The sequence below is a fragment of the Rhea pennata genome, chromosome 3 (genome assembly GCF_028389875.1).
Source record: "Rhea pennata isolate bPtePen1 chromosome 3, bPtePen1.pri, whole genome shotgun sequence".
Taxonomy (NCBI): domain Eukaryota; kingdom Metazoa; phylum Chordata; class Aves; order Rheiformes; family Rheidae; genus Rhea; species Rhea pennata.
This window is the reverse complement of record NC_084665.1, coordinates 103,527,779-103,542,617: the sequence shown is the minus strand read 5'-3', so window position 1 is coordinate 103,542,617 and position 14,839 is coordinate 103,527,779. Positions and strand designations below refer to the sequence as shown.

The following is a 14,839-nucleotide window of genomic DNA, read 5'->3' as shown; positions in this document are numbered from 1 at the left end:
AATTTTACTTCAGCATATCTCCAGCTCTGAAAAGTTGCTCCTTGAAAACAGCTTTATTTGCAGGTATTTTGTGTGCCCTTCTGTGTTTTTGAATCCAGTTTTCTGTTGCTTTCATCCATTTCCTCCCACTGTGTTTTTCTTTTGGTTTAGTCTTTTTTCCTTTTTTTTTGTTTGTTTGATTGTTTTGTTTTTTTTTAACCAAAGCATGTAGGCAGGGTTTCTATGCATTAGTTTTCTTACTGAAGTGCATTAATGAAAAAAAAAATAGTAATATGCATTGTTTTGGCCACTTTCCCAACCAGAAAAATCTTGAATTCTGTCAATCCAACCAGTTTGGCTTAATTTTGTTAACTTCTATTTCTAAACCCAAGAGTGCCGGTTGTAATTAAATTCTTTAAAATAATATGAAAAATGAAAATTGGGATCACGTTGTCAGTCTCTGCTTTTCAGTGGTTTGCTCAGTCATCTCTTCTTTTTCCTTCCATTGGCTGATCTCAAACCGATTTTGACAGAATGAAGGGGTTTAAAATTATGTGGTTGGGTAGAAGAGAGAACCCTGAGTAGTTTTCCAGTGAGGGAGAAGCTATATTTCAACACATACTCTTAGAAAAATCATATATGAGAAACCTTTATAAATTCTTTGATTGTAGGAAAACTTCATTTGGAGGCTGGAAATTGCCAGTAAATAGAAAGCTGCAGGCTTCTTTAGTGCTGATGCTCATGGAATTATTTGTCTCATTGAAGCACTATTAATTAGGCTGGCTAAACTGAGCAGCATTAAAAGTGTTGCCAAAATACTTGCAGACAAGTTGGGTCTGCAGTTGAAACCTGCTGTTAAGAGTTCTGCTCTGGCCTAGGTTGAGCTAAACAACAGCTGTATTGCACTTGTGTTCCTGTCTGAGCTTTTTCAATAGCAACTTGCCTCTCTCTGGTATATCAGGAACATGTTTATGTTTAATGTGTTTTTAAAATGTAAAAAATATTGGTATATATGTTTACAGTTATCGCACTCTACTCCATATATTCTTAATTCTCTTTTTCCCCTGTGGTCTTTCCGAGAGGTAAAAAAACTGGACAAAAAGGAGTTACTTTTTGACTCTCTAGTAGCTTTTGAGAGCATTAACAGTGTGCCTTGGATAAAGGAAGAATAATAACTGAAATGGGGGCAGGATCTACTAAACATGCAGGAGTGATTTAATTCTGTAGTTTAAAGGAAAAGAACCCCAAGAGGTTCAAAGAAGTGCAGTTCGCATAACTGGAACTTTTGATTTTACCTAGGAAATGGTGTTATTCATCTAAAATTGTTATGCAAAATAGAAATAAAGCCCCCAATTAAGTTTTCTTTTAAGTAGCCTGTTACAGAAACAGTAATGTCTTTAAATATGATGTAATTTATTTTCTTGTTTGTTGTGCACAGCTGTGTTGTGCATTTAGTAAATATATACAACACGGACACAGGGTGAGACAAGGACTCTCAAACTTTCCAAGGGATGCCTGTCTCTTAACATTTTTAGATGACCATTTTGTCTTTCAATCATGTTCCTGCTATCTCTTCTCATTTGCTGTTGTGAAGTGTCTCTGGCAAGGCAAGGACAAATATTGCTTATGAAAAGATTTGTGTTAGAACATCAATATTTATAACCGTCTTATAGTTTAGCAGCCAAAACTGACAGAGGAAAAATATGCAGTGAGATTTTTGTCCAGTATTTATTTTGTACAGTGTTGGCAGGCAGATTGTGACCTTTTCTGTGGAGTGGACTCCTACTATATTTTAACAAAAGTATTTTTACATCCTTTTTTAAGCTTCTGATAGATTCTTAGTTTAATCGTATTAACAATTAAATCACAGAATCACAGAATGGTTGGAGGTTGAAAGAGACTTCTGGAGATATCTAGTCCAACCCCTTGATCAAGCAGGGTCACCTAGAGCACACTACACAGGACCATGTCCAGATGGCTTTTGAAATTCTCCAAGGAAGGAGACTCCACAGCCTCTCTGGGCAACCTGTTCAAGTGCTCTGTCACCCTCACAGCAAAGAAGTTTTTCCTCGTATTTAGATGGAACTTCCTGTGTTTCACTTTGTGCCTGTTGCCTCTCATCCCGTCTCTGGGCACCACTGAGAAGGGTCTGACCCCATCCTCTTGACACCTTTCTTTTGGGTACTTCCACACATTAATAAGATCCCCACCCCCCCCACCCCCGAGCCTCAAGAGCCCATTGCTGGCTCATAGTTAACTTGTTGCCCACCAGGAAGCCCAGGTCTCTTTCCACAGAGCTGCTCTCCAGCAGGTCAGCCCTCAGCCTGTACTGGTTATTATAGCCTGGGGTTATTTCTCCATAGGTGCACTTGCCTTTGTTGAGCTTCATGAGGTTCCTCTTCATCCAAGTCTCCAGCCTGTCCAGGTCCCTCTGAATGGCAGCACAGCCCAGCCCTCGTGTGTCAGCCACTCTGCCCAGTTTGGTATCATTAGTAAACTTGCTGAGAGTGCTCTCTGTCCTTTCATTCAGGTCACTGATGAATAAATTGAATAAGACTGGACCCAGTACAGAGCCCCAAGGGACACCACTAGCTACAGGCCTCCAACTAGACTCCACGCCACTGATGACGACCCTCTGAGCTCTGCCTTTCAGCGAATTCTCAATCCACCTCACTGTCCACTCCTCTAACCCACGCTTCCTGAGCTTCTCTAGGAGGATGTCATGGGAGACAGTCGAAAGCCTTGCTGAAGTCAAGGCAGACAACATCCACTGCTCTCCCCTCATCTACCCAAGCAGTCATGCCATTGTAGAAGGCTATCAGATTGGTTAAGCATGATTTCCCCTTGGTGAATCCATGCTGACTACTCCTCATCACCTTCTTTTCCTCCACCTGCTTAGAGATGGCATTCAAGATGAGCTTTTCCATCACCTTTCCAGGGTTGGAGGTGAGGCTGACTGGCCTGTAGTTGCCTGGGTCCTCCTTCTTGCCCTTCTTGAAGACTGGAGTGACATTGGCTTTCTTCTAGTCCTCAGGCACCTCTTCTGTTCTCCATGACCTATCAAAGATGGAGAGTGGCCTAGCAGTAACATCCACCAGCTCCCTGAGCACTTGTGGATGCATCCTATTGGGGCCATGCACTTGTGGGTGTCAAGTTTGCCTAGAAAATCTCTAACCTGATCTTCCTTGAGTAAGAGAAAGTCTTCCTTTATCCAGACTTTCTCTCTCATCTCCAGGGTCTGGGATTGCTGAGGGCTGCTCCTAGCAGTAAAGCCTGAAGCAAAGAAGGCATTCAGTAACTCTCCCTTCTCTGTAACCTTTGCCACCAGGGTCCCCACCTGATTCAGGAGCGGGCATTTTACCTAGTCTTCCTCTTGCTACTGATGTATTTGAAGAAGCCCTTCTTGTTGTCCTTGACATCCCTTGCCAGATTTAATTCCAGATGGGCCTTAGTCTTCCTAGTCGCATCCCTGCATACTCTGACAACGTTCCTATATACCTCCCAAGCGGCCTGTCCCTTCTTCCACCTTATGTACACTTCTTCTATTTGAGTTTTGCCGGGAGATCCTTGCTCATCCATGCAGGTCTTCTGCTTCTAGTTTGCCAGTGTAGTGCAGGGTGGACATGACTTGCAGTGCCCAAGTCCTCTGCAGCTGCCTTGCAGTTCAGATGCAGCTTTCATCTGATGGCTTTTTTGTCTTGGAGGCTGTGAGATACTGAATCCATAGCTGAGGGACTTGGCTGAAGTGATCATGCTGCTCTGCACTGCATGCCCTGCCCTGCTTGCAGCCTAGTGAGCAGTTACCTCCTTCTACCCGGACACCCCTTTTGGGGCTGCCTTCCTGCTTGTCCAAGATGTGTGGTCTCTATTTGTTGGTCTTGGACAAAGACTGCAGAAATGGTGGCCATACCTACTCAAGAGGCTAGAGAGCCTCACTATAGAGACACATCTGAGTTTGTTTCCTCTTCAAGCTGGGGAGATATGAAATTTTGCATCCCACAACTTTCATTAGTCCTTCTGAAACTGGGCCACCCTACCTACAGGAACATGAGATTTATGAGGCCGGAGAAAGAGAAGTCCTGAGGGAAACTGGCTCTATAACCTAATTGGCTATCACACTTGCTGGTGAAAAAGAAAACCTTGACAGCCCCTCAGTGTGGCTTTTCTGGATTATCCTTTAGAAGTCTCTCTCTACATTAACTTCCTAATGAGTCCAGGTGTGTAATTAGGATGCTTTTAATTAGCTTGCTGAATAGCTGCATCCTATTAATGATTTTGAAGCAGGTACTCTGGATTTCATTAGTATGTCTGCTCTGATCTTTAATAGCTAACTTTGCGAATTGCATTTTTTAAAGTAAGTTTTCAGTTTAAACAAAATACAGATAAAGGTCTGTTTACAGGTAAAAATTTAACAAAATGTTGTTCATTCTGATGCAGTTCTGAAAGAGGTCTACATAACTGATCCTAAGCAATAACTTTAGTTAGCCCAAACCTTGAAAGCAGCCTCCAGTCGAACTTTTGCGTTGTGTTTTTGCTTATCCTTTATCATGATTAATAAGAGTTGTATGAAGATTTTCTGATGTGGGTTTTTTTTTTTTTCTTTCAGCCTTTCTTCCAACTTGTAAAGTTACGGAAACTAGGACTTAGTGATAATGAAATCCAGCGACTCCCTCCAGAAATAGCTAATTTCATGCAGCTGGTGGAACTTGATTTATCTCGAAATGGTAAGCTAAAAACTTAATATGTTTGATTCTATATTGTATATATGACATGATCTATAAAACTGAATTGGTAGGGTCTTTCTGTGTCTGAAGTTGCTGTACATATCCTGTAGAATGCTTTTCTGTGTTATGCATGGATTTGCTTTTGTAGCTCTAGGTGGGGAGGAGGGAAAGAGTAGAGGAGAGGCAGTAATAAAAATACAATAATAAAATACTGTTTGACTCTAACTCTGCCTGAGAGACTGCTTTGTTTTCTGATATAAAGAATGCTTTAAATCCTGTTTTTATATATGTATCTGTCACTGGATGTGTATTTGTCACATATGGATTTCTTCCCCTAAGCTCTTTTAAATGCCTAGAAGTCAAGAAAAAAAAAAGATTGAGAGGAGAAAGCTCCTTTCTGTCTGAAAAGAGCTGCCCAGGAGTTAAGTCCAGCTTGTTGTGCCTTCTTCCATTGTAGCGGTTTATTGATCGGTCACACTTGGGTCTAGTTCTTTACTTCTTCCCTCCTGTTTACCTGTGAGTATCAAGGGGCAGAGTGCTGGTAGTTCCTAGTTGTACTTGTAGAAGAAGAATTGTTCTGTTTGTCTCTTGCAGAAGTCAGTTCGGAAAAGGATTGCTGAAAGTAATTGTTTTGTAAAAATTACTGTTACAAACCCCTGTGGTTTCCAATTCTGTTGTAAGGTTTGCTTCAGTTACCACTGCTTATATTGTTCCAAGCAGTGATGGAGTGAAAATGGCTTGCTTCTTCCCTGTTTTCTGTAGCCTGGTGAACCTGGCAGTTTTGAAAGATATTCAGAGCCTGGTGGGTCGCTTCTAAGCAGCCTTATGATCCAGTGGTCTAGTAACAGCAAATCAGCATTACCAAAGTGGAGCAACTGTCAGCTATTTTTTGCCTTCCTATATTCAGTGAATATGCACAAAATGCTCTCTGAGGTATGGTGGGGTGGGGGTAGAGAGAGCAAGGTTGTATGTTTGTCAGTAAATGAAGGATGTACTGGAATATTGGGAGAAAAAACAGTTCAGCAGGAAGCCTTTTTTCTTTATGATTTAACTTCTCATTGGCTCTTTGCCACTGAAGAATATTCAGCGGCCACTTCACCGTCCTGTAACGACCAGAATTTTGCAACTTTCCTATACTTGTCTAATGGTTTTAATGCTATCCTTATCTGGTGGTATAATTGCTGAAGTGTAACGAGTCTCTAGGCAGTTGTTGAAAAATTTCTGCGAATCATACAATGTTATACACGTTTACAAAATCTTATAAGAAAACTGAAAAGAAATAATCTGGGAAATGCAAGAAACACATTAGCTAAATCATTTTAGCAGTACATGAGCTTTAACTGATGCAGCGTTTTGGCTACTGAGTTTGGCTGAGATTAGTGCTATCTGTAACAGACCTTATATGATAGGAAATACTATGTTGGCTCAGTAATTCTTTTTGCAAATTCATAACTAGCTGCAAAAGAGCTGATGGATTGGAGCCATACAAACTATTGTCAGCCTGGCTTGAAGTTGGCGCGAGAGTTCAACTGTAACAAGAACAGATGGTGTGAATGTTCATGCTCGGGTAGATGCGTGTGTGTCATTAGAACTGCACAAGGAAGTGTTTTCTAAAGTGATGTCTTGATCAAGTTTTCAGGAAGCAATCTCTTTCCTAGATCCAAGGTTCAGTGTTAATTACCCATTTTATTGCATTATTTCTCTTCTCTGTCGTTTATTGCAGAAAGTGACTGATATCACATTCCTCTGTTTAATCATGTCACAGTTACTGTATGCCATGACTCTTCAAATTAAAAATAAAAAAATACACCATGTGAGGGGTTAGAGGGGGTCCATTACAGAAGATGAGTGATCTTACTTTCCTCTGTTTAATCATGTTATGGTTATCTACAGCTCATTTGGCTCTTCAAATTAAAAGCAAAACAATATGCCATATGGAGTGCTGCAGGGGAAATTTCTTATGTGGAACTTTGGATATTTATGATTTTTGATTCTTAGCTCTGCATTTTGAACTCAACTTCCAGTATGTTAGGTTTGCAGCCTTCCAAAGGTTTCTCCTGTTCAGTGGTTTACACTTCATCAGTTGTTTTTCTAACTAACAAATGGCTTAGCAATAAATAGGAACCCTTTGTATTCCTTTCAGACACAGAAAAACAGCCCAGCTCTTCAAAATGCAGCATACTGCATGAATAGGAAAGTGTGATGGTGACATCTGAACTTGTGAAATAAGAGATCATTGTTCTGTATTTTTTTTTTGTTGTTGTTTTAGCTGTCCACTCTAGTGCACTAATTGCTTTCAGTTCTGGGCATTCTCTTTCCTCTAGAGATTAATTTATTTAGTGATCTGTGTCCAGGAGTAGCCCTTCATATTTTAACATCTCACCACAGGAGGAGGAGGAAGGGGTTTTAAGTGAAGAAAGTAATTCCATTTCCCTGTTAGTCTTCCTTTCTCATTACCATCTAATCTTTCAGTCTATGTATAATCTTTGAAGCCACGTGAGATGGTCTGTACACTGTGTGGCTGAATTGATGGCATACTTCCAGATTGTGGTGGCCAGCTACATTTTGTGCAGTGGTAAGTGTTGCATCTAAAGGTGAGATTCCCTCTTCAAGGATTCCTGCTGACTCTTCAGAGCTAGCTGAAGCGTGTGCAGTGTATGTGTGCAATGCAGTGTTATACACTGTAGATGTATCTCCAGTTGGTAGACTCTCAGAAAGAAGTGAACAGGGGAAACTCCAGAATGTGGCTTTCCTAAATTTTCAAGTATTTAAAAGTACCGGAGATAGGCTAGTGTATTTTAACAATATGCTACCTAGTTCATCTTTTAAGCAGTTGTTTTGTTAATAACTGAATATAGAGCTATGAAAATACTTCTAAGTAAAGGTTCAGATTTTTCAGCAGATACGAACTCAGTATTTCTGTGATCTTGCCTTTCTCTGTGGGAGTTTATGGAAGTTTGGAGGGGGGTAAGGTAAGAGAGCCTTATTGATGCAAAAGGGGAAGGATTTGGGGAAGGTAGGGAGCCAAATGATCTTAAACTTTCCTGCATTGTTTGTATGTTGATGCTATTTTTTTATTCCTCTGTAAGGCTGTCTTCATCTGGATTTCATGAAAAGCATTCTTTCTGGTGCTTTTCTAGTGTGGAGGAGCCTGTTGCTTGAGCAAAGGCTACGTGAGTGAATCAAGGATGGGCATATCAGAGGGCAGAGAAGCTGTGCAAAGAAAGCAACATAGCAGTTATTTACTCTTTAAAGGTTATTTGATAATGCAATTTATCTCTGTCCCCCACTCTTAGGTTGTTCAAAAAGCTGATATAACAGGTCTGACTGTACTCCCCCTTCTGGAAAACAAAAGAAAATAGGCTCATAGAATTTCAACATTGGATGCATGAGCTTTTTGATTGCTGGCAAAGGGTGTCTGAGACTCAGGAGCTCATTGAAAGTATTCCCTCTAGCATCATCTTCTGAGCTACAGGATTCTGCTGCCCAACTGCTGTGTGTCTAAAACTACTGCTGGCTCCCACAGACTCCTCAAATTTAATAAATCCTTTCCAGGTTTCTCACATCGCTGGTGAATTGTGCAAGGATGCTGGGTTGCTGAAGCAAATGTATATAGCTTAGATATGGCTTTAGTATAGTCCTGTGCTTTGCATAGAGTTTCAGCACAGGTCTTTACTCTAGGTGGTACGAGAGAGACTGCTCCAGGCAGAATCAGAAATGCGTGTGCACTCTTTGGTTTTGGGTATTTTCTGGGAAAGGTTCTCAATTTTACATTTTACATTTTACAATTTTACATTACCCCCTGTGATGTAGAAAAGAAGTGCAGTCTGAAGGAAGGAAGATGTGCTTAAATTTCTGCAATTTGTTTCCTTAAGCCTTAGTTGGCTCTGCCCTTAAGCTTCCTTCTCTCCAAAAGTCTGAGCTTCTTATTTGAAAACCCTTGGAATTTTAAAAGGCTCCTAGCCATGCTGTTCATGGTTTCCTGGAGTGACTTTGTCCCCCTCCACTCCCCTTTTTCTGCACATCTAGAAGCTAAATTCTTCCAGCTTAGGGCTCTGCCATCCCAGACTCATTAAAATGTTAATGACTTTTCTTGTTCTTTAGCTTCTTCCAGATGGGAGGGGTAATGCATAAGCTTTCTGTAGTTAATTTAATGCATGCTGATGTTTGGGATTATGTACATTTTAGCAGACTCAGTGCACTCCTTTTTAGTTCCACTCTTCTCCAAGGTTTTTGTTTGCCTTTGGTAAGTACTATGTCAGTGGAGTCTGGAGGATTTATGTTTCATTCATGATACCATATGTGCCTTAAAATGCCCTGAAGTTGTTAACTGACTTAATTGTATTTTTTTTATTATTTGAAAGAAATTGTTAGCCGCACAGACTTTCTCTTAATAACTTATGTGGTGTGGATTTTTGGGTTTCTGTTTGTAGTGTTCTGTGCCTTTTCCAGCCTCTGACAGATTGTTCAGCAGCTTGCTTCACCCAGCTGTTAGCATAATAATAAAATCCTTGTATACTTTCTTACTGAATGGTGGCTGCAGGATACTAGGAGCTGGTGTGGCATTTCTAAACTTGAGGGCAGATCTCTTCTCAGATGCAGGAGTTGCATTCGAATGGGCTCGCTGTCCACTTCCCTCGCTGGTGAACTCTAATCTTTTTGCTGGTGTAGAAGAGGAGCCTTTCATGCTTGTGTGTATGCTTTCTTGTATGCTATGCTGAAAGCCTGGCAGGCTTCTCTTCTGCTACTCTTTTTGTTTCCACCAAGAACTCTTACCACACGTTGGGCGTGCGAGCCATAGCATTAAGGTTATAATTGCTGTACACCAGCAGATTTTGCGCTTTGTTTCTGCACATGCTGTCTAGTTTGTGCAAATATGGGAATTCAAGTTGGCTTTCTCTCTGTGGAAACACTTTGTAACCTCGCAGTTTGTTCTTGTGTCCAGACCGTGAGTCTCGACAGAGTGAAGATGGAAGTGTGTGTGTCGTGCAAGAGTGAAATGGCTTTGGTGACCTTTGTAGATGGATTATGTTGGTTCTATTGCTGTCTCCTTGCTCAGCAAAGCAGCGACTCCTTACTTTGTGAACGGAGGAGTGCTAGGTTTGCTGTGGCAGCTACTAAAGAAATCTGTGTGTGGGCAGACCTCGTTGAGCCATATTTGACTCAGCATGATGCTTGATATCAAAAGCTCAAAATGGTATTTTCTTCAATGTCAGTTGTTAATAATATTCCAGTTTGGCATGCAGTTTGATATTTTCTGTAGATATAGATTCTGGCTACATTGGTTACTATTCATTTCTGTAGTTTCTGGTTAAACTGAATTTATGACAGCATTGACATTTAGCTGTTTTAGATACAAGTCTCATGGCATCAGGATTCTCCTTCCAAAATTCTGTTGGAACACACTGATACATTATGGAAAATTTGCTATCATTTGTGTGAAAATAGTTAAAGATGTTTAAAATAAATAAATATGCTGCTTCAGGATTACGCTGAAAATAGAGATAGTTCCACAGAAGCATCCAAACAGTAGTAACACTAGTTTTAGGAGAGGATGACTACTACTAAAGGCTGACAGTCTGATCAGTGTCCAAAATCTTTGAGGTTAATCTCTGGCAGCTGCAGGACAGTCTCCTGCATGCTCCCTGAGTTTTATTTTTATCTTTTCCTTGCTTGCAGAATGGCTTGTATTTGTAGACTAGAATTTTTTTTGTCTTGTTTTGTCAACCTTTTTTATGGTAGTTTCAGAAATTAACAGCAACAGTATTTAACTATTCTAGTCTGAATTCCAAGCAGTTTGATATTACTGCTTTTTATGTGAAGTATTTGTTCTTTTCAGTTGCTCTCCAACCAAATTAAAAGTCTATTTACAAGTCCTAGTCATTCTCAGAATACCACATTCATTACATATTGCATAATGTGTACATTTTCTTCAAAGAAGGATTTTAAAGGTTCCTTGGAATGATTTAGAGAACACACAGGAGGTGATGTATTAGTGTGCTCTTTCTGCCATTTATAGAAGGTAAGCAAATGGAATAGAAGACTGGTTTACAATCTTTGCTTCACTCTCTAGAGTTTCAGCATGCTTGTTTGTATTGGTGCATGCACACCAGTTCCCTATTTAATCCAGCTATCTGCCATCAAAGACATACCTGTCATCCTCAATCTAGAATTACTGCTGTTCTGCCCACAAAGTAGGTATGTATCCCTTCTGCCTCTCCCCCACCAAAAGCGGGGTATGTAGTATTTTCAAGCTGGAAATGCTGCCTCTCCCCGACCAAAAGGTAGGTATGTAATGTTTTCAAGCTGGAAATGCTGACTGAGAGGAAAGATTGAACTCTTACATCAATTCAGTCTGGGCTGGTGACCCAGCTATTTTACAGTGAGAACATAAGCTAATTAGGCAGAAGCATTGTAAATCTTCTAATCCTATTCTGCAGTTCCACTTGGGCTATTTTCTCTTATCTAACAGCTGCTCCCTTTTGCCATGTGAACTAACCTCAAATTTCTCTATTCCTGCTACACTTCCACAGCATCTGAGCAGAGATGTCCTTCATGAAATCCTCTTCCTCTCAGCATAGTTCCAACTGCCCTGACACATTTTCTGGTACAGGTCTGGTGGTAAATAAGTAAGAGCAATGACTCTGAGAAATACTTGTGAACTGACACTTTCTTGCTCTGTGGGCAAGAAAGAATAAGACAGAAGCCAGCAAGATGTGCTGTGAAGCAATATAGTTTGCAAACTGAACTTTTTGTTAAAAGATTTAACTACTGGATGATGTTTGAGTTTGGAATTGCTTTATGTCTAGATGAGTTCCTGCTTACAAAAAGTATTGCTCTCTTGTTTCTGCCATGGTCACTACATATCTGACGCAAGAAAGCGTTCTGTGGATGCAATCATGTAGCCTATTTTCATGAACATCTGAAAATGAAGGGATATCCCACCAGAGACTACTGTCATTTATGTGATGGTAGAGCACTACTACAAATCATGTTATGTCTGAGCCCTGATCAGATACTTTGCTAGCATGAGGTAACTGGGAAGGTACCACTTTTAAGGGTAACTCTTGATGACTTTAGATAAATCAAAACAGGAAAATTTTTTGTTTTGTTTTGACCTCATGAAAGCAAAGCTCTCCTGTTGCGGACTAGCAGAGAATAGATTTTTTTTTTTTACCTTTCCACTTTTCATTTTTTTTCAAATGGTTGCTTGTTGGCAAGTTTTTTTTTTTTTTTTTTTTTTTTTTTTTTTTTGTGCTTCTGGTTTCTACAGTGGTGTATGTTGTTTTTGTATTGTCCCTTATCCCTCCTTGAGGTTAGTTTGTCTTTGTCTTGTGCTTAAAGACAGTATCATCTTCATGTTGTAAACATGAAGTTTGGGGATCAGGGTACGGATGGAAGTATTGGAGGTATGTGAAATGTGCTTTGGAATTGCTTCTAGATTCTGGAGCACAGCTGAACCGCACCATCTTCTAGACATTTGTGCTCGCTTTAAAGAAATGATGTAAAGGTTAGTTTGTGAAACTGTCACTGAAATTCAAATGCATTTGATCTTTGCAAGGTTGAGGAGGAGGTCAGTTTTATTTGTAGCAGCAGAAGTGAGATGAGAGAGAAAAGACTTCATTTAACCAGCCAGCAAGGCTAATTGGTAAGGAGAAGGAAGAAAAAGCAAGCACTAACAGTGATTGGGGAGAAGATAAGTGAAATCTTATGATGGAGTAATCTAGTTAGAGAAGTTTAAAAGTGTTAGTCTTAAATGGATTATAGAAAAGTGGATTTTTTTAAGAGTTCTCCATCACAGTATTCTGCTAGATTTTATTACTTTTTCTAAAGAAACTATGCTTATGTACTTGTATCTAATAACTTTGATCCCAGTGGCTGACTTCATCTAAACTCCAGAGAAAGCCCTCACATTCTTTCAAGGGTGTTTGTTATTTTGTTTTCGAAAGCCGTGGGACAAGTTGGAAACAGAAATCTGTGGCCTACTTGATGTAGCAGCTCAAGTGTTAAACATCAGGCAGTCCATGTGGCAGTGACATAATGCTCTAGTTTCAGGAAAATACAGATTACAGCTCCTGAGATGCCAGTCTCTTAGAGTAAACTGATTTTGTTGGTTCTTGTGTCCAGAATTGCTTGAGGTTTTTCTTCAAGATTGGATGAGTTGACCCTGAAATTACTACAGTACTAATCCCATAAAATTGTAACTTTTACTGTTACAGCACTTACACCGTCATCTGTCATCTACATATATCTGAGGTAGAATACTAGTATTTTGTTCTTGTGTTTTTTTTTTTTTCTGTGCTTCTCAAACTAAAAGCACTTCTTTCCTGCTAGGTTTGAGGTCCAAAACAGAGATCTTGATATCTTGTAGCTTTGTTTAACTCTTCATTGGCACTTAAAAGGCAGAAAATCTAAACGGCTTGCCTGACTCAGGCAATTAATTCACTTGGAACCATTGTTTCCTTTCGATCTAATCTCTGATCTCTTTCCCCTCCTCCACCTTTTTTTTCTTTTCCCTCCTTCCTCTCGTGTTTACAACTTAAAATTCATGACCCCAGGTTACTGCTTCTTTCTGCGGCTGTGAATGATCTACCACATCAACTGGTCAAAAGCTAGCCTGTTTTAAAGTTTTAGATCAATTTTCTTTTCAGTAGCATCCTTAATATCTATGTATCCATGAAATGCAGTTTTGTGAGTATTTATTTTTCCTGCCCTTATCCTCCCTTGAAAAGAGGATCTATACAAAAACGATAGGACAGAGCAATGGATTTGCTTGCCTTGCTTCGATTCCTTGTTCATTATACAGTAAGGGATTTGGTCAGAAAAAAAACAATCTGTTTGTGGATTTTCCTTAAAGCTGTAAAGGTGGTGGTTCTTAGAGCTAGGCCATCTTTTGAATTTTGCTTATCCACAGCCTCAGAGCTTGAAAGGGGAAATATTATACCTGTAGAAGAGCACTTAATCTCAATAGACTCTGCAGGAACAGTGTGACTGCTGTCACACTGTTTCCCAGAAACTGTAACACCTTACTGAAAGAGGTTGATTATTTCAGCCCGTGGCCTAGCAGCAAAATCTTCAAGCCTATCAAATCCCTGTGTATTTAATGAACTTGAGGTGGAAATGGAGGAGGGGACACTGCTGCCTTCATCCCTCCCTGCAAAGGAAACAAAAGCTCTGGGGGCTGCCTTTTAGCTGCTTTGGTAGAGCTCTGATGTGGAGGGCTGCGGGGGAGGCTTGGCTGCAGCCTGCTTGGCCCGTTCAAATGGGCTTCTCAGCTGAAGAGCCCTTTGCAAAGGCAAATAAATATTTGTAGCACGAATTCCTCACTGCAAGGTATTTGACTAAGTGGAGGGCTTCCCCCTGCAGAGGTTGGAAAGCCGAGGAGTGGATAGCGTGGTGGGAGGGCTTTCACAAAGGCAAATGTCAACCTGTTCAAGCCAGGCTTCCAGCCCAGGCAATGGATGGAAGAGAGAACCTCCTTGGAAACAGAAAGAGACCCTCTAGACTCCTGAGTCACACAAGCACTGCAGTGCTTAATGATTTGATAGACTGACTGGACTGCTAGTGTTTTTATATGATGTACAGTACAAAATATAGTATAGTGTATATATACAGGAAGAGGCATATGTTGTGTATTGAATTGGATGGATGAGATTTGCCTGCTCTCTGGTTATCTGCCTCCTGCTGAGAGATAATGCTGCATGGACTAATAGACCTTGAGTCTGCTGTGGCTTAGTGGGTATAAATTTGGCATGAAATAATGAACTGCTTAATTAATGAGTTACCAGTCTCTAGCAAATGAAAGTATTTGGCTGTTACTATGTATACCTGGTAGGGACCCCTTAGTCTTGACTGTCTAGATCGAGGCTGTTAGTTCACGTTTGCTGGGGTACATACATACAGTGTGCCAACTTCAACCCTCCTAAAGCAGTCGAGTGCTCCATGTTGCCTTCATGGCTGGAAAATACAACTATATGCAGCAGTTTCTCCCTGAAAGACTCTTTAGTACTCTAAACTCTCCCTTAGGAGTATGGCGGATCTCTCATGTTTGAAAATTTAGTAAGGCTCTTGCAAAGATTCTTCTGATTTTTGAGCTACAGTCCACTATTTGAGCAGCACTGGTCTACTAGCCTTGT

General features: G+C 40.4%; 1 protein-coding gene across 1 annotated transcript in view; it reads left to right on the top strand.

Moving 5' to 3' along the window:
- The window catches only part of LRRC1 (leucine rich repeat containing 1), a 75,146-nt gene that overhangs the window by 13,344 nt on the left and 46,963 nt on the right, over window positions 1–14,839 (top strand). The window contains exon 2 of the mRNA XM_062571110.1: window positions 4,586–4,703. Within this exon, the coding sequence (XP_062427094.1) occupies window positions 4,586–4,703 (118 nt within the window). The remainder of the gene's footprint in view (window positions 1–4,585; window positions 4,704–14,839) is intronic.